The 25,455-nt window shown below is 42.0% G+C and overlaps 1 protein-coding gene across 2 annotated transcripts; it reads right to left on the minus strand.

The window, feature by feature from the left end:
• LOC110532244 (tyrosine-protein kinase HCK) lies at positions 1-24,211 on the minus strand. 2 transcript variants are annotated; one of them, XM_021615968.2, is made up of 13 exons: positions 23,891-24,211; positions 16,891-17,024; positions 15,084-15,123; positions 14,561-14,657; positions 14,286-14,381; positions 14,094-14,197; positions 13,852-14,001; positions 9,078-9,230; positions 8,747-8,929; positions 8,555-8,631; positions 2,994-3,147; positions 2,536-2,667; positions 1-2,412 (listed from the first exon to the last, which is right to left on the minus strand). In XM_021615968.2, exons 2-13 carry the CDS (start codon positions 17,011-17,013, stop codon positions 2,210-2,212), a joined length of 1,512 nt encoding a protein of 503 aa, XP_021471643.2. In that variant the 5' UTR covers positions 17,014-17,024; positions 23,891-24,211; the 3' UTR covers positions 1-2,209. The 2 variants fall into 2 exon arrangements, with proteins under 2 accessions (XP_021471643.2, XP_036844080.1); XM_036988185.1 differs by lacking the exon at positions 23,891-24,211 and adding an exon at positions 23,660-23,856.
• Positions 24,212-25,455: the final 1,244 nt, after the last annotated feature.

Consider the following 25,455-nt stretch of genomic DNA (forward strand, 5'->3'; position numbering starts at 1 on the left):
TCTGGCTTCAACTAATTTTCTTTATTGCACTTACAAGCATCTATAACAAAATATCAAAAAGCATTTTGTTTAAGAAAAAACATTGTTCATCTGAAAACATCCCCTATCCAGCATTGAATGGCTGTGCAGTCAATTGTTATGGCATCTACCTCAATACACAAATTATTCAGCCACGCTAAACAAATGATAACAGTGGCCTACAAAAAAGTGTTAAAAAAACTGAGCAAATAACAAAATCGCGTTTTCTAAAAATGTCACATTGTCCCTCACAATATTTCACATTATTCCCTTGTGTAGCCTATACAGTGCCCTTGGAAAGTATTCTGAACCATTGACTTTTTCAATATTTTGTAATGTTTTTGCTTTGTCATTACGGGGTATTGTGTGTAGATTGCTGAGAATTTTAGTATTTATTTAATACATTTTAGAATAAGGCTGTAATGTAACAAAATGTGGAAAAATTCAAGGGGTCTGAATACTTTCCGAAGGCACCGTATATACTCTACATGACCAAAAATATGTGGACACCTGCTCGTCGAACATCTCGTCCCAAACACATGGGCATTAATATGGAGTTGGTCCCCCCATGTGCTGCTATAACAGCCTCCACTCTTCTGGGAAGGCTTTCCACTAGATGTTAGAAAATAGCTGAGGGGACTTGCTTCCATTCAGCCACAAGAGCATTAGTGAGGTTGGGCACTGATTCATCCCAAAGGTGTTCGATGGGGTTGAGGTCAGGGCTCTGTGCAGGCCAGTCAAGTTCTTCCACACCGATCTCAACACAGCATTTCTGTATGGACCTTGCTTTGTGTCATGCTGAAACAGGAAAGGGTCTTCCCCAAACTGTTGCCACAAAGTTGGAAGCACAGAATCATCCAGAATGTCATTCTATGTTGTAGCATTATGATTTCCCTTCACTGGAACTAAGGGGCCTAGCCCGAACCTTGAAAAACAGCCCCAGACCACTATTCCTCCTCCACCAAACTTTACAGTTGGCACTATGCTCAGCCATGGAAACCCATTTCATGAAGCTCCCGACGAACAGTTACTGTGCTGACATTGCTTCCAGAGGCAGTTTGGAACTCGGTAGTGAGTATTTGGTATTTTATTAAGATCCTTAATAGCGGTTTTGAAAGCCGCAGCTACTCTTTCTGGGGTCCACACAGAACATGAAAAATGACGTAATACAGAAGATTAACAGACAAAAACAGCTCAAGGACAGAACTACATTTTGCAACAGAGAACAGAAGATTTTTACGGGCTACGTGCTTCAGCACTCACCGGTCCTGTTCTGTGAGCTTGTGTGGCCTACCACTTTGCGGCTGAGCTGTTGTTGCTCCTAGACGTTTCCACTTCACAATAACAGCACTTACAGTTGACTGGGGCAGATCTAGCAGGGCAGACATTTGACCAACTGACTATGACGGTGCCAAGTTGAAATTCACTGAGCTCTTCAGTAAGGCCATTTTACTGCCTATGTCTGTCTAGGGAGATTGCATGACTGTACGCCCGATTTATACAGGTGTGGCTGAAATAGCCAAATCCACTCATTTGAAGGGGTGTCCACATACTTTTGTGTATATATTGTGCATTCAGTATAGAGAATGGACAGGTACTCTTGGCTTGAATAAATTAATCACCTTACCAAATAGACGAAACATGTTTTGTAAATTAAAAGATTATACTGTTGTACTCCAGTGCTTGTTCAGTGAATTATAGTGATTCAATGGTATATGCCAGAATAAAAATAACATTTTCCAATATACTGTATGCCCTGGGCATACATAGGAAATGTACAAATCTTTTTTTATTTCTCATTTTGTGCATTTTCTGGGCGTGTATGCAAAGCAAATTCAAATACATAGTTAGAGCACAGTTAATTCATACAACAAACAAACAAACAAACAAACAGGACTGGCAGAGCTAACTACAAAGGGAAAGGGAAGGTAAAGTCACCCAACACGATATGCAAATTAAATATAAATAAATACAAATGTTGAAAACGCCTTACACTCAGGCATTTCATGAATCACTGTAATAGATTTGTTAGGTCATACTTCACTAAGTTACAGTAAATGCCATGTTTCATAAGGAACCAGCTGAAACATGTTCAGATCCCCTTTTTTTCTCTGTAGGTTTGTCTGTACACATGTACATTTGTATAAGAGTATGAGAGAGTAGGTTATGTATCTGCCTGAATCATTCTGGATCATGGCTGTTGCTGGTACTGGCTCTCTGTTGCAGTGTAGAAGTCCTCCAGGACACTCTGCAGATACTCAAAGGTGGGCCGGTCCTCGGGCTTGTTCTTCCAGCACTCCAACATGACGTCATAGAGCTCCTGCGGACAACTGTCGGTGCGCTGCATGCGGTAGCCGCTCTCCAGAGAGCGAATCACTTCTGGGTTTGTCATACCTAGATGATAGAGCCAGCACAGAAACACATCATTACAGGGGGGACAAAGATTAATTGAATTCATCATTCAATTAATATACAGTACAAGTACAGTAGAGTACATGTTATCATTCAGGTCCTGACCTGGATATGGTGTGCGTCCATAGCTGATGATCTCGGTCAGTAGGATGCCAAAGGACCAGACATCTGATTTGATGGTGAAGGAGCCAAAGTTGATTGCCTCTGGGGCCGTCCATTTGATGGGGAACTTTGCTCCTTTTAGGGAACAAGAGTAGGCTTTCTTACTCTACCTTCTGCTGCACCCTGCTGTCACTGATAAAAAATACAGCTTGTCTTTTTCTATTCAAACTCTGCTATTTATTCAGTCCCACAGAACTCACTCTGACATAATGATATATATATATCTCTTCATTGTTCCCTGACTTCCCTCTCTCAAATTCGAATTCCAAACCACACCCACATCTAAAAGCTCCCTTTCTCTACTACAACTGTCCTAATATTAGCTAAATCAGCTGTTATGTTACAGTTATTAATGAACCATTATATGGCACAGACATGTTCCCCAAGGGGATAATGCTTACCTTCCCTGGCTGTGTACTCATTGTCCTCGATGATTCGGGCGAGGCCAAAGTCAGCAATCTTGCACACCAGAGCCTTCGAGACCAGGATGTTGGCGGCTCGCAGGTCTCGGTGAATATAGTTCCTCTGCTCGATGTAGGCCATTCCTTCTGCAATCTACGGACAAAGACATGGTTAGATGTCAGAAGACAATAGAAAAGGGGGCACTCCAAACATACTTCTGTGTTTGTTCACTTGGCAAAGGATCATAATGAAAGTATTCAGACCCCTTTTTCCACATTTTGTCACGTTACAGGCTTATTCTAAAATGGATGAAATAAAAAAAAAATCCATCAATCTACACACAATGCCACATAATTACAAATATAAAACAGAAATACCTTATTTACATAAGTATTCAGACCCTTTGCTATGAGTCTCAAAATTAAGCTCAAGTGCATCCTGTTTCCATTCGGTCATCCATGAGATGTTTCTACAACTCGGAGTCCACCTGTGGTAAATTTAATTGATTGGACATGATTTGGAAAGGCACACATCTGTCTATACAGTATAAGGTCCCACAGTTGTCAGACCATGTCAAATCAAGTCTGAGCAAAAACCAAGCCATGAGGTCGAAGAAATTGTCCGTAGAGCTCCCAGACAGAATTGTATCGATGCACAGATCTGGGTAAGGGTACCCAAGCATTTCTGGAAGAAGTTTGGAACCACCAAGACTCTTCCTAGAGCTGGCCGCCCGGCCAAACTGAGCAATTGGGGGAGAAGAGCCTTGGTCAGGGAGGTGACCAAGAGGCCAATGGTCACTCTGATAGAGCAGTTCCTCTGTGGAGATGGGAGAACTTTACAGAAGGACAACCTTGTCTACAGCACTCCACCAATCAGGCCTTTATGGTAGAGTGGCCAGACGGAAGACACTCCTCAGTAAAATGCACATGACAGCCTGTTTGGAGTTTGCCAAAAGGCATCTAAAGGACTCTTAGACCTTGAGAAACAAGATTCTCTGGTCTGATGAAACCAATATTGAACTCTTTGGCCTGAATGCCAAGCGTGACGTCTGGAGGAAACCTGGCACCATCCCTACGGTGAAGCATGGTGGTGGCAGCATCATGCTGTGGGGATGTTTTCAGCGGCAGGGACTGGGAGACTAGTCAGGATCGAGGGAAAGATGAATGGAGCAAAGTACAGCGAGATCCTTAATGAAAACCTGCTCTGGTGGGCTCAGGACCTCCGACTGGAGCGAAGGTTCACCTTCCCACAGGACAATGACCCGAAGCACACAGCCAAGACAACGCAGGAGTGGATTCGGGACAAGTCCCTGAATGTCCTTGAGTGGCCCATCCAGAGCCCAGACTTGAACCCGATCGGACATCTCTGGAGAGACCTGAAAATAGCTGTGCAGCAACACTCCCCATCCAACCTGACAGTGCTTGATGGGATCTGCAAGGAAAATTGGAGCAACTCCCCAAATACAGGTGTGCCAAGCTTGTAGCGTCATACCCAAGAAGACTCGATGTCGTAATCACTGCCAAAGGTGCTTCAACAAAGTACTGAGTAAAGGGTATGGATACTTATGTAAATGTATATTTTTTATAATTATAATTATTTTTAATTTTTTTTAAGTTACAACTGTTTTTGCTTTGTCATTATGGGTTATTGTGTGTAGATTGATGAAGGATTCCCCCCCCCCCCCCCCCCCTCCATTTTAGAATAAGGCTGTAACGTAACAAAATGTGGAAAAAGTCGAGGGGTCTGAATACTTTCCGAATGCACTGTATCTGCTGTTTTCACGTCTCATTTTTTTTTTCTATCTCAAGCTGCAAAGTAAGTAGCCTCCCCTTACGAGACAGGATTTTGCCTACCCCTTAGGATCACCTATAGGATGATAAAATAAGCAGTCATAAAAACAATGATATCAATAAAGATAATTGACTTTCAATTAGCAAATGATGTTATTTACAAGCACTGATTACTCCAATACCTACTTAACTGGGACAACATTTCCTTCCCAACATACTGGGATCATCTGGGTTCCCTTTAAAATTACAACTACCAGCAGGCTTTATTTTTCACCACTCTCTCACACACACACACACACACACACACACACACACACACACACACACACACACACACACACACACACACACACACACACACACACACACACACACACACACACACACACACACACACACACACACACACACATGTATATAGACACACATTGACTGACATATGCTGTTATAGAACTTGATAAACCTAATCTGTGTACCAATCTCAGCTTAATAATATAACAAACATAACCAAATCTGTCATGGTAGATTTCAATCTGAACAGACTGATCCAACAATGTCTTCCTGTTCCCCTGCTCTTTCAGTCTTTCTCTCTCTCCATTCCATTTTGAGATCTTCCTAGTTTTTCAAACCTCTCACCTACAATCCACATACAACAGATGGCATAAACATACATAATCACAGATAAGCATACGTTTATACGTTTGATTTTTCTCTGAGGTCCTCTTTTTATTTGATAAATAAATAAAAAGTATGCCCCCTATATTGCCTTTGTGTATCTGCAGCAACAGTTGTAAAAATGCAAATACTGTATGATCAGGTTCAAACTGATATTTTGAACTGTGTCCATCTATTCCTTGTAATACAATGTGTCAATAATCATAGTAAAACATATTGTTAAAATATTCAAAGCAAACAATTGTTCAACGGCAAACATTGGCATAAAGAATTCGATTACAAACATGTGCTGCCACACAGCTTCTTCTGCCAAGCTAAAGACAGATTTGAATATTGAAAGGCTACCCACAATAGGAGAAACATGGGCCACAGAACAAAGGCAGGATCGGCACGAGACCACAAATGAGTGGCTTGATGATGTCGGTAAATGGACATAATGAGACCGAAGCATTCTCCCTTTGTTTTGTTATGGGATTAGTCCCACTGTTTTTGTATCTCATTTCCCTTCTGCAAAAGAACTGCTGTAGAAGACTTGGAGAATATAAAACCATACAATTCAACAAAACCCGAACTGACAGTTTACCGGGGTTTTTTCAATCGATTTGGTGCATTTTTCAGATGTAAGTGGTGCATTTTCAAAACTCTTAAGTACAAAACTCGAAACTGATAACACTTTTAATGCTGTCTTATGTTCAGAACCTTTGCTTGGGCATCCATTTGTGTTGAACACATTTTGGTTTTACGTGAAATACCATGATAACATTTTGTTTAGTCACCAATACACTCACCATTTAGCCAATTCAACTAACCTTTCATCCAATAGCAAAAAATTCACGATACATTTTTCAAACGGTCGTTTTTGAAGTGTTGAATAGAAGGAATAGCGGATGGTAAATATACTTTTCCATACAGTATTCAGCTATTACTTTAACCATTTGTTTTTTTCAACCATATTGTTGTATCTAATGGTAGGATGTGTCACAGTTTCATTATCCTTATAGAGTACATAAGTAGAACAAATGAGCAGAAATAGGGGAATTCTGGGGGTATTGTAAGGCAGTAGGCTACAGTAAAAAGGTATTTGTGTAGCACGGTGTGTGTAGGCCATTTCTACCCCATGCAGCATTGTTGTTCAAGATCACCTTTTCTATGTGACTTGGCAACTGATACAGCATAACCTTTCTCTCCCAGCTTGACCAAACTCATCAACTTACAGTAGATCAATGAAATTCAGATAACGAGTGGAATATATTGTTACGGTTTTTATCAATGGCGCATTCTTCAGACGTGGTATGTTTTCTAAACTCTTAAGTACACTGATAAGCCCCCTATATTATGTTCAAAACCTTTTGATTATGCATTCTTTGGGGTTTCACACATTCCCCCCTGGCTTTAACTGTAACATTAGCAAGCAGTTGCTTATCTACAGTTTGTTGATAGTATGATCATCTGCAGAGAATCTACAGTTGAAGAATCTGGATTATCCAAATAAAGTGTGACCTGTTTTTTTATCGTCACAAATGAGATTTTTGACAGTTTGGAGCACAGTACCACTTTTATTGCATGGCAAGGATCCGCACTACTATGCAGCTGTGGCAAGAGCACATTTTACACAGCCTGTCCACAGGTCGCATAAACAATGACTGATAGGCAGCTTAGCCTAGCCTTCTTCAATTCAACCATTATTGAGGTTAAATACACCTACACATTTGTGAAAGGCCATTCACAACAAGCACAATCCGTAAGGCGCGAATAATTGAGAGAGCAGCAGTGTGATTCATATAATTGACATGTAAATATCAATAATAGGCCTAAGTGATATCTGTACCGCCCGTAGGCTGTATTGGGGAATATCCCGCTCAGCCACACCACCCCTGCTCGCGCACATGCCACACTATTTCTGTGGGCACAAGCACTGTTCATGACACGAACTGTTCACACCCCTCTTGTTGGCCGAGACCCCTCTTGTTGGTCGAGAGAACATCTATCAGGTTAAAAGCTTGTTTCCTGCAATTCTACAATTTTCATTAGGGCACAGAGAAAATGTTGCAGTTTAATAGCAAATGTTCTTACAATTCTATAGATTTTGCCATGTCTAATGTGTATTCATGTGATATTTGAGTGACTCGGACATTACTACAAAATCTATCGGCTAAAAAACCAAGCTAAAAAACATTAGCTGACATGGGCTAGTTGATCTGGACTTTTCTGACAAGTTATAAATAGCTCTCTAAGGTCTGCAATGACTGACATGACCAGGGGAAAACTGATGATTCACTATCCAATTTCGAAATTACACATTGTACTACATCAACTTTCAAGAGTAAGTTGAAAGCTGGACTGAGTTCCTGAAAAAAAAAATCTAATAATAAATTGGACTGTAGCCTACAGAAACCTATTCCTCTGCTTTTCCCACAATCCATCAAACACATTTGGTGTGTCATCATAGTGGTCAGACTATCAGGCGAAACAAACTTAAAACTTGTTCCTTTATCAATGCTGATTTGAATGTCATTGAGAAAACAAAAAGTTGTCATAAAGTATTTTAATTACGCAAACATCTTTTCTGAATTTAAAAGTAATCCTAGAAGTAATCATCTAGTTTTTCAAAAGTATCTTTATGCTGGTTACAATTTTTTTGCTGGTAACGTAACGGATTACAGTTAGTTTTTTGTAATCAGTTACATATAACAGATTACATGCCATATGTTACTCCCCAATCCTGTACACAACCCAGGTATTTCAGCAGTACATTGTAGCACTGATAAAGAATGATTATGTTTTTACAGCCACCCCCATAAATTATTTGGTTTTACCTTCCAACATAAGTTGATGTAAAAGGATACATTTGAGGTAAAAAAAATATGAAATTTGACAGCAGACAAGAAAATCTTATAGTTAATTGAATATTTCATTTTGAAAAGCAGATAGTTACAGTAGATTGAATATCTGTCCAAATTGAAAGAGTGATTTAGTGCAGTGACCAAGTGACTTTGTGAATTTGTTTTTTTGTGTGTTTAGAGTTGTAAAAATGTACCACATACTTGCGAAAATTGCACCAGTGATTGAAAAAAAATACAGAAGCTGAATCTCACCTGTGCACTGAAGTCAATGAGTTTGGGGAGCTGCACACGGTTGCCCTCATCACTCTTCAAGAAGTCCAGCAAACTGCCTAAACACGCACACACATACACACAAACAGAATTCAATGACAGAAATACACTGACAGGAAATGTACAGTACGGTAATGTAAATGTGTACAAAATGTCAAACTGTAGTGTTCATACCCTTTTCCATGAACTCTGTGATGATGTAGATGGGTTCCTCTTTTGTAACCACAGCGTTCAGACGGACCAGCTTGTCATGCTGCAGGGCCTTCATCAGGTTTGCCTCGTCCAGGAAAGCCTCTACCGACATGGTGCCAGGCTTCATGGTCTTCACTGCCACCTTGGTGTGCTTGTTGTATGTAGCTACAATAAAAGACACAAAGACAACCACATTAGCCATGCTCAGTTCACAGCTCGCAAAAAGCAAGATTTTTTCAGAATACATAAAACTTATTCTGATCTCCCAGTAATGGTCCAAGCATAACCTTCTCAGAATGTTTGAGTAACTCACCCATCCAGACCTCTCCGAACTGGCCAGCCCCGAGCTTCCTATCAAGTTTGAGGGACTCCCGAGGAATCTCCCAGGCATCCTTCTCCCAGGGCTTCTGGGGCTTGGGACTGAGGCAGGGGCTGGTCAAGGCCTGGCACAGACCATCTCCCTGCTCTATAGGAAGCAAACACATCCAATGAGAGTAAGACATCCACACACAAAGCTCTGAATCAAACAGGACATTAACTGAATGTATTTTTTAACTGTACCTAACACACATTAATAAACACATAGAAAGTAAACACTGCTGGAGGCCATATAGACCGTGTGCCCATATTCAGAACAGGCAGCCAGCAGAGGGGGCTGTTTACCTCTGTTACCATCCGCTTTAGTAACAGTGACTGCTGGCTTGACAATCTGGACCCTCTATTTCTGAAACTATCCGCCGCCATTGTCGCAACCCAGCCTGTTCAACCTCTCTTTCATATCGTCTGAGATCCCCAAGGATTGGAAAGCTGCCACAGTCATCCCCCTCTTCAAAGGGGGAGACACCCTGGACCCAAACTGTTACAGACCTATATCCATCCTGCCCTGCCTATCTAAGGTCTTCGAAAGCCAAGTCAACAAACAGATCACTGACCATCTCGAATCCCACCGTACCTTCTCCGCTGTGCAATCTGGTTTCCGAGCCGGTCACGGGTGCACCTCAGCCACGCTCAAGGTACTAAACGATATCATAACTGCCATCGATAAAAGACAGTACTGTGCAGCCGTCTTCATCAACCTGGCCAAGGCTTTCGCCTCTGTCAATCACCATATTCTTATCGGCAGACTCAGTAGCCTCGGTTTTTCTAATGACTGCCTTGCCTGGTTCACCAACTACATCGCAGACAGAGTTCAGTGTGTCAAATCGGAGGGCATGTTGTCCGGTCCTCTGGCAGTCTCTATGGGGGTGCCACAGGGTTCAATTCTCGGGCCGACTCTTTTCTCTGTATATATCAATGATGTTGCTCTTGCTGCGCAGACAGAGTTTAGTGTGTCAAACCGGAGGGCATGTTGTCCGGTCCTCTGGCAGTCTCTATGGGGGTGCCACAGGGTTCAATTCTCGGGCCGACTCTTTTCTCTGTATATATCAATGATGTTGATTCCCTGATCCACCTCTATGCAGACGACACCATTCTGTATACTTCTAGCCCTTCCTTGGACACTGTGCTATCTAACCTCCAAACGAGCTTCAATGCCATACAACACTCCTTCCGTGGCCTCCAACTGCTCTTAAACGCTAGTAAAACCAAATGCATGCTTTTCAACCGTTCGCTGCCTGCACCCACACGCCCGATTAGCATCACCACCCTGGATGGTTCCGACCTAGAATATGTGGACCTCTATAAGTACCTAGGTGTCTGGCTAGACTGTAAACTCTCCTTCCAGACTCATATCAAACATCTCCAATCTAAAATCAAATCTAGAGTCTGCTTTCTAATCCGCAACAAACCCTCCTTCACTCACGCCGCCAAACTTACCCTAGTAAAACTGACTATCCTACCGATCCTCGACTTCGGCGATGTCATCTACAAAATAGCTTCCAATACTCTACTCAGCAAACTGGATGCAGTTTATCACAGTGCCATCCGTTTTGTTACTAAAGCACCTTATACCACCCACCACTGCGACCTGTATGCTCTAGTCGGCTGGCCCTCGCTACATATTCGTCGCCAGACCAATTTGCTTACCGCCCAAATAGGTCCACAGACGATGCAATCTCAACCACACTGCACACTGCCCTAACCCATCTGGACAAGAGGAATACCTATGTGAGAATACTGTTCATCGACTACAGCTCGGCATTTAACACCATAGTGCCCTCCAAGCTCGTCATCAAGCTCGAGACCCTGGGTCTCGACCCCGCCCTGTGCAACTGGGTACTGAACTTCCTGACGGGCCGCCCCCAGGTGGTGAGGGTAGGCAACAACATCTTCACCCCGCTGATCCTCAACACTGGGGCCCCACAAGGGTGCGTTCTGAGCCCTCTCCTGTACTCCCTGTTCACCCACGACTGGGTGGCCACGCACGCCTCCAACTCAATCATCAAGTTTGCGGACGACACAACAGTGGTAGGCTTGATTAGCAACAATGACGAGACGGCCTACAGGGAGGAGGTGAGGGCCCTCGGAGTGTGGTGTCAGGAAAATAACCTCACACTCAACGTCAACAAAACTAAGGAGATGATTGTGGACTTCAGGAAACAGCAGAGGGAACACCCCCCTATCCACATCGATGGAACAGTAGTGGAGAGGGTAGTAAGTTTTAAGTTCCTCGGTGTACACATCACAGACAAACTGAATTGGTCCACCCACACAGACAGCATCGTGAAGAAGGCGCAGCAGCGCCTCTTCAACCTCAGGAGGCTGAAGAAATTTGGCTTGTCACCAAAAGCACTCACAAACTTCTACAGATGCACAATCGAGAGCATCCTGGCGGGCTGTATCACCGCCTGGTACGGCAACTGCTCCGCCCACAACCGTAAGGCTCTCCAGAGGGTAGAGGTCTGCACAACGCATCACCGGGGGCAAACTACCTGCCCTCCAGGACACCTACACCACCCGATGTTACAGGAAGGCCATAAAGATCATCAAGGACATCAACCATCCGAGCCACTGCCTGTTCACCCCGCTATCATCCAGAAGGCGAGGTCAGTACAGGTGCATCAAAGCTGGGACCGAGAGACTGAAAAACAGCTTCTATCTCAAGGCCATCAGACTGTTAAACAGCCACCACTAACATTGAGTGGCTGCTGCCAACACACTGACTCAACACCAGCCACTTTTATAATGGGAATTGATGGGAAATTATGTAAAATATATCACTAGCCACTTTAAACAATGCTACCTAATATAATGTTTACATACCCTACATTATTCATCTCATATGTATACGTATATACTGTACTCTATATCATCTACTGCATCTTTATGTAATACATGTATCACTAGCCACTTTAACTATGCCACTTTGTTTACATACTCATCTCATATGTATATACTGCACTCAATACATATCTATATGTATCTTCATGTACATATTCTTTATCCCCTTACACTTGTGTCTATAAGGTAGTAGTTTTGGAATTGTTAGCTAGATTACGTGTTGGTTATTACTGCATTGTCGGAACTAGAAGCACAAGCATTTCGCTACACTCGCATTAACATCTGCTAACCATGTGTATGTGACAAATAAAATTTGATTTGATTTGAGACCCACTGGCTCCAGGTCATCTACAATTCCATGCTAGGTAAAGCTCCGCCTTATCTCAGTTCACTGGTCACGATGGCAAGACCCACCCGTAGCACGCGCTCCAGCAGGTGTATCTCACTGATCATCCCTAAAGCCAACACCTCATTTGGCCGCCTTTCCTTCCAGTTCTCTGCTGCCTGTGACTGGAACGAATTGCAAAAATCGCTGAAGTTGGAGACTTTTATCTCCCTCACCAACTTTAAACATCTGCTATCTGAGCAGCTAACCGATAGCTGCAGCTGTACATAGTCCATCGGTAAATAGCCCACCCAATTGACCTACCTCATCCCCATACTGCTTTTATTTATTTACTTTTGCACACCAGTATCTCTACCTGCACATGACCATCTGATCATTTATCACTCCAGTGTTAATCTGCAAAATTGTAATTATTCGCCTACCTCCTCATGCCTTTTGCACACAATGTATATAGACTCTTTTTTTTTCCTACTGTGTTATTGACTTGTTTATTGTTTACTCCATGTGTAACTCTGTGTTGTTGTCTGTTCACACTGCTGTGCTTTATCTTGGCCAGGTCGCAGTTGTAAACGAAAACTTGTTCTCAACTAGCCTACCTGGTTAAATAAAGGTGAAATAAAATAAAAAAATAAAATCCATAGAGATAGATAGAGAGCTCTAGTTGGATTTTTGCATGGACATTGCCATAGAGTACCACAGTATGAGTCATAATATCCATATAACCTAGCGGTCGAAAAAGGAAATGGTTCCAATCCTTTTTCTACCATTCATTTTTCCCATAGTGGATATTATGAACACTTAAAATAAGGGCTGTGTTTCGTGTAGGCTTACCCTGGCGTGAAGTTTTGATAACCGTCTAAATCTTCCTAGGTCAAGGTGATTTTTACCAATATATTTGCCTGTACTTACCCCCCAAGATGAAATGCTAATTAGCTGCTAATGTGGCTATCATAAAGGACTACAAATGCCATGATCTGGATGAGACTGCCGAATCGAGGCAAAGGTAAGAATCTCTGGATTACCTACCTAATGTTAGCTAAATTTAGAAATTAATAAATTGTCAAAATGTATTTAAATGGACAATTCTGTGAACTGTTTTGTGCAAGTTTTTTACACAATACATTTTAGCAAAGGTGGCAACTAGAGATGACGTTCAGGAGCTTGCAGGGATTTGTAGTCTTACATGATGTCTACTTTGACGCTAATTAGCCATTTTGAATCTGAGAGTAAATAGAGTACATTGATAAAAGTCACATTGTCTGAGAGAGATTTACATGATTATCAAAACGTCACGCCGGGGTAAGCCTACACAAACAGCCCTTATTTTGAAGTGTTTGTAAAATTCCCTTTGGGAAACATTTATGGTGGAAAAAGGATTGGAACCATTTCCCTGTTTGACCTCAAGGTTTTCTCAGTATTATGTGCATTATGACACCTCCACTGTGGGGCTATAGAGGGCTATCTATCTCTATGGGTGTATCCCTGTGTATTATGGTGGTCTAGCCATGCTGTTGGCACTCACTTTTATAGTGGCTGACCAGTTCCTGCAGGTTGTTGAAGGTGATGCGTGGAGAGATGTAGAAGCCACCGTTATCCAGTGTACGGATCTTGTAATGCTTGACTGTGTCTCCTGATTGGGAATCACTGTCCCTTACGGATAAGGAGTAGCTGCCTGTAGTAGGACGGAGAGAGGGTGTTAGCTTGCTAAATGTGTACACGTTTGTTTGTATGTGTGTATGTATAAGAGCTTTTTAACTTGCTCACCCTTGGTGGTCTCACTGTCACGGATCATGAACGATCCCGTTTTGTTTGCTGATGCTAGCAGCTGCCTCTCTGCATCTTTCCTGCTCACTCCTTTATAGAACCACCTGGATGATGGTACATTTATTTCACACTGATTCCTTTGAGCAGCTCTACTAATAAACTATTCACACAGTGCACTGATAAAACACTTACTCTTCGGTTTCAAGTCTGTCTATGGCTACATAGTTATTGGGGATGTAGCCTTCCTTGCCTGTGCTAATTAACTGTGCTCTCCACCATTCTCCAGATCTAGAGAGAGAGAGAGAGAGAGAGAGAGAGAGAGAGAGAGAGAGAGAGAGAGAGAGAGAGCGAGAGAGAGAGAGCGAGAGAGAGAGCGAGAGAGAGAGATGTGGGTATAGGTAAGCTATACATTGCTTTGTGTGGGCAATGATGTATCTTGTTTGTGTGTAAATATCAGGTACACTCACTCCTGTAAGATTTTAAGCTTGTCTCCCTTCTTGAAGTCCAGGTCTCCATCATTTACACCCTCATAGTCATACAGTGCAATGGCAATGCTCTCAGTACCTGGAGGGGGCAGAGAACATAAGTGTGTGGGTGTGTGCGTGTGCGTGTGTGTGTGTGTACGCATGCACACATATGACAAAGAAAGACTTGTGGGTGACATTGTGTGCAACTTTACATTGTTAATACAACAACAATGCCTTGCCTGGGTCACTTCATGTCTGACTGCTTTACTGTTATAGCAGTGGAGAGATCATCTCTGCTGTCCCGTGTGATCAGGCTCTGAGTGGTCTATTTCAACCCACACAAGCTCACTCCTTTCACCCTCATACATTATGTGGCCTCATTACATGACAACAAACGGTAATCCATTTTAGACACACAGTGTGTAGTGTGCTGCTCAAAATACAGTGCGATACAGTAATAGTTCCTCCATCACAGACTCAAGTAAGCAATGTGAGTACTGTAACTTTTCTGCGTTATACTCACCATTAGAGAGGACTGGAGGGGCCACGGAGATGGTTCTGTTCTGTAAAGACAATATGAGATTAGAGTTTTGAGGAGAACCATGAGAAATGTAGTATGGAACATAGTATATTATAGTTGTAGTATAGTATGGTTGGGAGAAAGTGAATGAGACAGAGAAGGAGATGTGTGGTCAATGACAGTCTAAGCAAGAGTGAGATAGACTGACAGAAAATAGGAATGTAAGTAAAACAGAAATAGAGGAGAGACCTTTCAATTCAGTCACTAAATGTCTGTTCAATGATCGCAAACACATTTCTGCGCTTGTTTGTTGTGCTACTTCCTCTTCCTCATTCTAAATAACAGCCCTGAGTCACATCCCTGCTACTGTAGCACATAATGTTCTGAGAACCAGATGTTTCTTAGAGTTTAGAGAGAGCCTGGTTGTCCTAAAGTTATTTTGCATACAACCTTCCCACAAATGTCTGGGATTGGTGCAGGATAGTTGCTTGGCTTTGGAACATTTTCAGCACATTTAAGGAACTTGACAGAAATTTTCTTAGTATTTCATTACTTTAACAGAACATTTCCCAAAAGTTTAAACATGGTTACATTTCATTTCAACTTTGGTAATGTTCTAGGAACATTATCTAATCGGTTTGACATTGGGAATGTTCTCAAATAGTTCAGAGAATGTTACAAAAAAATAATATTATTCTGTGGGAATATCAAGTACTTCAGCATAACGGTTCTATTTAAAGTCATGTTATCAAATTGTTCTGAGAACGTTAAGAAAACTTTCCATAAAAAAACACAAGAAATATACATTCCATTCTCAGCATCAACAAAACTCTCTGTATCCTCTATTTTGTTAAGTGTGTTCAGGTGTGTTGGCTGCGCCCACTAATTGGCCAAACCTGATCTTATTGAGTGCTTTTCCCTTTGAAATAGGGTTTGTTTGAATAGACTAAAATTAACAGCTTTGAATGCTTAAAAAAACATGGCATGCTAGCTCCACGCTGGTGGATTAATTCCATGGATAGAGAACAGAAGATTATAGGTTTGAATCTCACTGATGCCATGTCACAATAAAAATAAATGTGTTTGCATGATGAACGCCCAAGTAATGTCCATGCGTCTTATCTGTGCTTGGAGTTCAAGAAAGTTTACCCCAAATAAGCTATCAGAGTTATTAAAAGAAGTTTTAAGGAAGTCATTCAAAAACCTCCAAATAAGCCACAATTTTCATTCTCAGGATGTTAATAAGGCCTCCCAGGAAGACTTTCAAGGAACCAGGGTAAAATGTTCTCAGAACCTCCATGCGAACTAAATTTAAACGTTCCCCGACAGGCTAAATGTTTACTTATTTTCATATGGCATTTATTTTTCCATTAAAAAAAACAACCTTTATTTGTCTAAGCAAGTCAGTTAAGAACAAATTCTTATTTACAATGACGGCCTAACAAAAGACAAAAGGCCTCCCCCGCTGGGACGGGGGCTGGAATTAAACATAAATAAAATATATCTATAGGACAAAACACACATCACGACGAGAGAGACAACACAACACTACATAAAGAGAGACCTAAGACAACAACATTGCAAGGCAGCAACACATGACAACACAGCATGGTAGCAACACAACATGTTACAAACATTTGTTCCCACAACTTCCAAGGAACTAGATGTGATAGCTGGGTTTACAATTAACACACATGAAGTAATGACCACCCCAGACACCAAAGGAAACCTACTTACAGATCAGTATCTTGCTCTTGGCAACAGAATAGAGTCTAGCAGTAATAATAATACCCCCCCGGTGTTCACTCACAGCCTTGGTCCCTGTGGTGGGGTCTTTGACGTAGTGAGTTGTCTGAGTCTGGTTCAGAGAGTCATCATTGACCACACCTTTGCTGCTGGGATCCTGCTGCTCCTTGGACCCCACACAGCCCATAGTAGAAGAACCTAAAAATGTGTTATTTCAAAAATATCAGTCAGAATACAATGTCTGTTCACTACATTTGGACTGGTAACGCAAGGTGGAGAGAGTGTAAAAATGGCACCATAGCAGTGCTAAGTCAATGTATTATGAAGTGTTTACTACAAGATACTGTATGGATATACTTGCCTTATGCTCTGAGGGTGACCGTTTACTGTAATATTTCCCATACAAGCCTACAGTGCTGTTACACAGCTGTTTAAAAGCTACAAAATGCTCAAAGTCATAATCACCAGAGTGACACCCAACTAGAAACACGCAGCCCCGCCCTTGGGCCAGCAGGTTAAAACATTTGCTAATGGTGATTGGTGACATGAAGAGCTTTTTCTTTTCAACTTAAACCAGTCATATGGTCTGTGTAAAATATTTACAAGAGAGAAATTAGACAGGGGTAATTCTTATGATTGAATAGAGTCTATGTCTGTGTGAGAGAGATAGGACCTGTCATTTTATTATTCATCTCTGTTGAAATAAACAGATGAGCTGCAGTATTAAAAGGAAAGGGAAAGGAAAGGGAAAGGAAATGGAAAGGAAAGGGAAATGAAAGGAAAGAAAGGAAAGAAAGGAAAGAAAGGAATGAAAGGGAAAGGAAAGGGAAAGGGAAAGGAAAGGAAAGAAAGGAAAGAAACAAAAGGGAAAGGAAAGGAAAGAAAGGGAAAGGAAAGGAAATGAAAGGGAAAGGAAAGGGAAAGGAAAGGGAAAGGAAAGGGAAAGGAAAGGAAAGAAAGGAAAGAAAGGAAAGAAAGGAATGAAAGGGAAAGGAAAGGGAAAGGGAAAGGAAAGGAAATGGAAAGGGAAAGGAAAGGAAAGGGAAAGGAAGGGGAAAGGAAAGGAAAGAAAGGGAAAGGAAAGGAAAGAAAGGAATGAAAGGGAAAGGGAAAGGGAAAGGAAAGGGAAAGGAAAAGAAAGGAAAGGAAAGGAAATGAAAGGAAAGGAAAGGGAAAGGAAAGGAAAGGAAAGGAAATGAAAGGAAAGGAAAGGGAAAGGAAAGGAAAGGAAAGGAAAGGAAAGGGAAAGGAAAGGAAAGGGAAAGGAAAGGAAAGGAAAGGAAAGGAAAGGAAAGGAAAGGAAAGGAAAGGAAAGGAAAGGGAAAGGGAAAGAAAGGGAAAGGGAAAGGAAAGGGAAAGGGGGATGCCTAGTCTGTTGTACAACTGAATGCCTTTAACTGAGACGTGTCAGCGTGAAAGAGAGAGAGAAAGAGAGATGAAGGGAAGAAGTGATGTTTATCATTCTGAGAGATACCCTTACTCTAACCTAACAGAATTAAATGAGTAAATATTCACTTACCTTTCCATTTAAACTGTATTCCTCTTTGTCACAGCAGGGTCAGTTTCTTTTTAACAGTTAAAGTTGAACTTGCAGCAAAACTATTTAAGGCTAAATGGTTATTGTGATTGAACCTTTTCCAATCCATCATATTATGCTTCTCCATGCCAGTATGCCAGGCTACAGATATAGGAACCCCCCCCCCCCACCTCTCTCTCCGGTTCTCAGAAGAAGATGCTTCTTCCAAACCATCAAGTGTTGTATCTTGAAAAATTGTCTCTGGTGGTTGGCCAAACCTTTCTCATCCATTTACAAACCTCCTCAGCCTCTTATCAACCACTCACATCGTCCATTAATCTCATCAAACCATGACACACATGGCATGTACTTCCTGTACAGAGGAAGTTAACTGGAGGTGATGATCAGACCATAGACGCAGAGAACTACCCTGCTCTTTAGAAAGTGCCCCCTCATCCTTATCGTCTCCATCCATCTTTCTATCCACGTCACTTGATCCAATCAGCCCCTAATAACTCCCCAACCATCCTCCTCCATCTGTCTCTGTCTCTCTGTCTCTCTGTCTCTCTGTCTGTCTGTCTGTCTGTCTGTCTGTCTGTCTGTCTGTCTGTCTGTCTGTCTGTGTCTGCCTGCCTGCCTGCCTGCCTGCCTGCCTGCCTGCCTGCCTGCCTGCCTGCCTGCCTGCCTGCCTGTAACCCATCATATTACCCACAGATGCAAATCTAGTTAGCTGTGAGAGCCCTGTGCCATGTGTGCCTCTGGCACTAACCGCTATCATTGCATCTGCTGCAGGGCAGGCGGAGGGCGGCTGGGACTGGGAGTGTACACCATGTGAAAAACATCACTGCTAAACCTCCTCTGCTAGTACTCTCACAAACTGCCATGCCATGGAACCAGGCACCATACACACACATAACATGTTAAACTTATGGAAGCAAGTTTTGGGTGTGATGTTTTTTTTTCTTTTTACAAAATCCACAATTACTACTTTCCAATCAGGGCTTAGAACTTACATTCTGAACAGAATCCCTATTTATTTTGTTCCGTTGCAGTGTTCTTAACCGGTAAAAAAAAAGAGCTAACAATTCATATAGTTCCTTTTCCTTATTTTTTTTAAAAGCCTGTGAAATCGACGGTTTTGACAAAATAGCTCATTAATTTACTCTACCAATTAGCACGGATAGAGAAGCTTGTTATGGAATGAGTAATAGTTGTTTAGGATACAGATGTACTCCGTCCAAATAAATTCTCACTTTCAGGTTCCTTCTTGATTATGCAACAACAACCCGGGGCGGCAGGGTAGCCTAGTGGTTAGAGCGTTGGACTAGTAACCGGAAGGTTGCAAGTTCAAACCCCTGAGCTGACAAGGTACAAATCTGTCGTTCTGCCCCTGAACAGGCACTGTTCCTAGGCCGTCATTGAAAATAAGAATTTGTTCTTAACTGACTTGCCTAGTTAAATAAATAAATAATAATAAATAATAATAGAATAAACATTGTAGCATAAGTATAATACGAGAATGCACAATTTATTGTACAATATTTACACGTTTTGGGGAAGAGGGATGTCAAGGTCAAGTGTTTAAGCTGTGCAGTATTTAGCAATAATAAATAAGAATCTAGTGGCAGCAGTTGTGATGTGTGTGTGTGTGTGCGTGCGCGTGCTAAGGTGTAGAGAGTCAGTGCAGGTGGTAAGTCCATGTTTTTGGTCAGAGTGCTATTGCTCAAGATACTACTGAAATTTCACAATTGGGAGCGAGTGAGAGAGAGGGGTGGACATGGAAGGGGCTTGGCTTGAACCGGTTCTGTTCCCTGAACCGGTTCAAACCCCTGGTTTCCATCAAAATATAGATTACAAGCCATGAAGAGGCATTGCATCTACAGTGCATTCGAAAAGTATTCAGACCCATTAACTTTTTCCACATTTTGTTACGTTACAGCCTTATTCTAAAACGTATTAAATTGTTTTTCCCCCTCATCATTCTACACACAATACCCCATAATGACAAAGCAAAAACAGGTTTTTAGAAATGTTAGCAACTGTATTAAAAATTTAAAACTGAAGTATCAAATTTACATACTGTAAGTATTCAGACCCTTTACTCAGTACTTTGTTGAAGCACCTTAGGCAGCGATAACAGCCTCAAGTCTTCTTGGGTATGATGCTACAAGCTTGGCACCCCTGTATTTGGGGAGTTTCTCCCATTCTTCTCTGCAGATCCTCTCAAGCTCTGTCAGGTTGGATGGAGAGCATTGCTGCACAGCTATTTTCAGGTCTCTCCAGAGATGTTTGTTTGGGTTCAAGTCCGGGCTCTGTCTGGGTCACTCAAGAACATTCAGAGACTTTTCCGAAGCCACTCCTGTGTTGTCTTGGCTGTGTACTTAGGGTCATTGTCCTTTGGAAAGGTGAACCTTCGCCCCAGTCTGAGGTCCTGAGTGCTCTGGAGCAGATTTTCATCAAGGATCTCTCTGTACTTTGCGCCATTCATTTTTGCCTCGATTCTGACTAGTCTCCCAGTCCCTGCTGCTGAAAAACATCCTCACAGCATGATGCTGCCACCACCATGCATCACCATAGGGATGGTGACAGATTTCCTCCAGACGTGACACTTGTCATTCAGGCCAAAGAGTTATATCTTGGTTTCATCAGACCAGAGAATCTTGTTTCTCATGGTCTAAGAGTCCTTTGGGTGCCTTTTGGCAAACTCCAAACAGGCTGTCATGTGCCTTTTATTGAGGAGTGGCTTCTGTCTGGCCACTGGTGGAGTGCTGCAAATATGGTTGTCCTTCTGAAAGGTTCTCCAATCTACACAGAGGAACTCTAGAGATCGGTCAGAGTGATCATCAGGTTCTTGGTCACCTCCCTGACCAAGGCCCTTCTCCCCCAATTGCTCAGTTTGGCCAGGAGGTCAGCTCTATTAAGAGTCTTGGTGGTTTCAAACTTCTTCCAGAATGATGGAGGCCACTGTGTTTTTGGGGACCTTCAATGCTATAGACTGGCTATTCCCAAACTGGCTATTCCCAAACTGGCTATTCCTAAACATTGCGTGTGGTTCACATTTTCAAATAGTCCATTTAGATTTTCCAACGGGGCTTTGCAGCCCAATAGCTTTTACCCCCTTACCTGGGAAAGCCCCGAACAACAGACAGAGATGTTGGACCATCGATAAGGCGCAAATATGATGAACTACATTGATTTGGGGTTCACTTATATTGGGAGTAGTGCCTTTCCCCAGCCACAGTGTGTTATATGTGCAAAAGTACTATCTCACAACTCAATGAAACTTTCACTCTTGCGCAGACATTTAGAAACTAAACATGCCGTTTTGAAAAATAAGCCACAGGAGTTTTTTAGTAAGACATGTATCAAACCAATAGGTTCCTTTAAAATAAGAAGGCTCTAGAAGCGTCTTGTATGGTGAGCTACCGAGTGGCTAGGACAGGCAAGCCCCATACTATTGTGGAGGACTTAATACTTCCTGCTGTCATGGCTGGGACAATGCTGGGGGAAAATGCAAACAAAAAAAGACAGACAATGCCTTCATCAAACAACACTGTTTCACGACGCATTAGTGACATTGCAGGAGATGTTTTGAAACAATTACTGCTTTGCATACAAGCCAGTGAATTCTATGCGTTACAGCTGGATGAGTCAACAGACGTGGCGGGCCTGGCACAGCTCCTGGTATATGTCTGTTACGTTTATGGGGGGTCAATTAAGGAAGACACCCTCTTCTGAAAACAACTGGAAACCAGGACAACAGGAGAGGATATTTTTAAAGTGCTGGACAGCTTTGTGACGTCAAATGGACTTTGGTGGTCAAGATGTGTTGGTATCTGTACTGATGGCGCAAAAGCCATGACAGGAAGACATAGTGGAGTGGTAACGCGAGTGCAAAATTTAATTTTATCAGGAGCTACTGCCAGATTTCTGGATGGGGCTGCGCTCAGAGTATCCTGCCTTGGCAAATGGCGCTATTAAGACACTGATGCCCTTTGCAACCACGTACCTATGTGGATTCTCGGCCCTCACTAGCATAAAAACTAAATACAGGCACAGACTGTGTGAGGAAAATTATTTAAGACTGAGACTCTCTCCAATTTAACCCAACATTGCAGAGTTATGTGCATCCTTTCAAGCACATCCTTCTCATTAACCAGTGGTGAGTTATTCACAATTTTTGATGAACAAATAAGGTTTAATATGTAAGATGGCTAAATAATGAGCAAAATGATTGATTATTATTATATTATAATTTGTGCCCTGGTCCTATAAGAGCTCTTTGTCACAACCCCGGCTCGTGGGAAGTGACAAAAACTCACACTCATTCTTATATTTAATAAATGTATCTTCTGGTGTGTGTGGCAGGCTTACAATGATGGTAAAAAACAACATTTGAGAGTGTGCTGACCCTGGTGCTAGAGGTGGTACGCTGCTGGAGGTTGAATGTTTGGAGGGGTACGGGACTATAAAACCTTTGGGAACCACTGCTGTAGGCATTTTTTGGTACCCTTCCCCAGATCTGTGCCTCAACACAAACCTTTGTCGGTCCTCTAAGGACAATTCCTTGGACCTCATTGCTTGGTTTTTGCTCTGACATGCACTGTGGGACCTTATATAGACAGGTGTGTGCCTTTCCAAATCATGTCCAATCAATTGAATATACCACAGGTGGACTCCAATCAAGTTGTGGAAACATCTCAAGGATGACCAATGGAAGCAGGATGCACCTGAGCTTAATTTCACGTCTAATCGCAAAGGGTCTGAATACTTATGTAAGTAAGGTATTTCTGTTTTAAATGTTTAGTACATTTGCAAAAAATGTCAACCTGTTTTCGCTTTGTCATTATGGGGTATTGTGTGTAGATTTCTGATGTTTTTTTAAATTCAGTACATTTTAGAATAAGGCTAACGTAACAAAATTTGAAAAAATGAAAGGGATCTAACAACTCCTGTATAGTTTGTGAGTGTCTTAGAGCAAAACAGATGACATGTGCGTGTTCGTGACAGTCTCAGCTTTTCATAGATAGCTGTATCTTAAACCATTCAGAATCTACAGACATTTCGATATAAAAGACCATGCCCGGATCGATTCGGGATCCGCCCTTGTTTTACAAACCAATAGCATAATCTAGAAGTCTGTAGCTCAAACACATGGTTTTTAAATGGAGTTAGAAGTCCCAAACACGCTGGCGTTATAGTAGGACTCATTGGTTTAAGGGTTACGGTTTTGTATATGGTTAAAACATTACGTTAAGGCTTTCAATCCGAGTGGTTAAGGTCACCGTTAAGGTTTGGGATAGGGTTAAAACCTTACCTTTAGGCATTCATTCCGAATGGTTAAATGCAGGGTTAACCCTGTTAGTTAAAGCGCACTGACTGAATTACACAGGTGGGAAATGCTTTAATAAGACAACACCCATCCGTTCGTCATCTGCTTTTATTCATTAAGAAATGCTTATTGCCTATGGTATGAATATCAGTGGGTATACATGTTCCCCTTGTAGTATAGGTTAGTGGTCTAGAATAACAAATTAGAGGGAGTTACCTCGTTCCAACCAGCTGTATATTCCACGTATGTTCTGCTATTTGGTCCTCAACGCTGAATTATTTGTATTCTTTAGAAAAACGCTCCTTTTTCTTTTATATCGGCTCTTCCATCCCGGGATTAAAGTTCAGATAGAATGAGCTGAAGGGTGCGTACTAGTTGTATACGAGGAAGTTAGTGCCTCACATCTGACTGTGCACGACGAACTTTCTGTCTCTGTCACATCTATCATAATCTCGCCCACCAGCCGGGTCTCTCTCTGTCTATGTGTTGGTCTATGGGTCATTTAATTCGAGCCTGGGGAGGAGGTTACATCAATCATGACACTGCTATCTTTGCGGGCTGGATGTTTTTTTACAGACTCTTCCGGAAAGTAGCCTACTAAACCTAGACATGGTCTGAGTACGAACACTTAAAAATGCACATAAAATACAAATAAGAAAAGACATGATATTTCTTGAAAACAAATTCAAATGTACTGTAGTTAGCCTAACTCTTTTGTGGTTGGAATTGAAAAAGTTGTCTTAAAAATATTGTGCCTCTAAACTTCTACAGTTTGTTTTGACACCTGCTGTAAGAGATTATCTTTGTTGAATATCTAAATTGCACATACCTTCTGTATCAATTTTCAACAGCCCTCCCCTTTGAAATCATACCCTATCTAACAAAAACGTACAAATGCAATATGTTGTAATGGGATCACGAATGGCATGGGGACACATTAGCCCGAGCAGCATACTCAGCTGGAGTCACAGACAACATCCCACAGTCACTGAGGGCATGGAGCATGGAGGCATGGGCGGATCGGGCCATGCAAGGACATCAAACAAATCATCTGTCTCTTTAACTAATCCTTAATCAAATGTCAGGATTAAACACAAATTTCTTCTGAGCCACGGCTCGAAAGAGAGAGTCAGAAGTAGGGTCTTAGATTAAATGCGGAAGACACATTTCAGTTGAATGCATTCAGTTGTACAACTGACTAGGTATCCCCCTTTCCCTTTCTCTTTTAGATGGGGCCAGTGGTGTAGTGAAGGGTGTACGCAGGTACACACTTTATACCCACTTATTTTTCAGTGGGCATTGAATATACTCACGTCTTAATCCCCACCATGCGCATCAAAGTAGTGTAGTGTAGTGTAGTGGAGGTGTACAGCATATACACCATCATTAATAAGGCATTTGGAGCAGATAAGAATGTATAGCTTAAAATGTTGATAAACAATTATTTATTCACGTTTTAGGGCAGCAATGTGCTCATGGTGGTACGTGCGAATGTTCCAAAATGCAATTTGCAGGAACACACCGTTCTAAAATGCGCGCCTCACATGCAAGCGGTTTCGTAGACAAAAATGGATTGGCCCGGACATTAGGCAAGATTAGGCAGATGGATTAGGGCCGCATTTTCAAGTGTAACTGACCAAAACGCACCTCCAACAACACATAACATCTCACAGAATTTTGCCTGAAACAATGACAATTTCTCTCAACCAGTGGCATATGGACATTTTAGTTGAGCGCTCAAAGGCAGGGGTGCAAAATATTTTTGCTTGTCCATTCCCAGC

The sequence above is a fragment of the Oncorhynchus mykiss genome, chromosome 9 (genome assembly GCF_013265735.2).
Source record: "Oncorhynchus mykiss isolate Arlee chromosome 9, USDA_OmykA_1.1, whole genome shotgun sequence".
Classification (NCBI taxonomy): domain Eukaryota; kingdom Metazoa; phylum Chordata; class Actinopteri; order Salmoniformes; family Salmonidae; genus Oncorhynchus; species Oncorhynchus mykiss.

What these genes read in the sequence shown, in the direction of transcription:
- LOC110532244 (XM_036988185.1), bottom strand. An exon ending in CCACCACAGGGACCAAGGCT is followed by an intron (nt 15,124 to 16,890) that starts GTGAGTGAACAC and finishes TTGTCTTTACAG; the next exon opens with AACAGAACCATCTCCGTGGC. An exon ending in ACTGGTCAGCCACTATAAAA is followed by an intron (nt 9,231 to 13,851) that starts GTGAGTGCCAAC and finishes TGCTTCCTATAG; the next exon opens with AGCAGGGAGATGGTCTGTGC.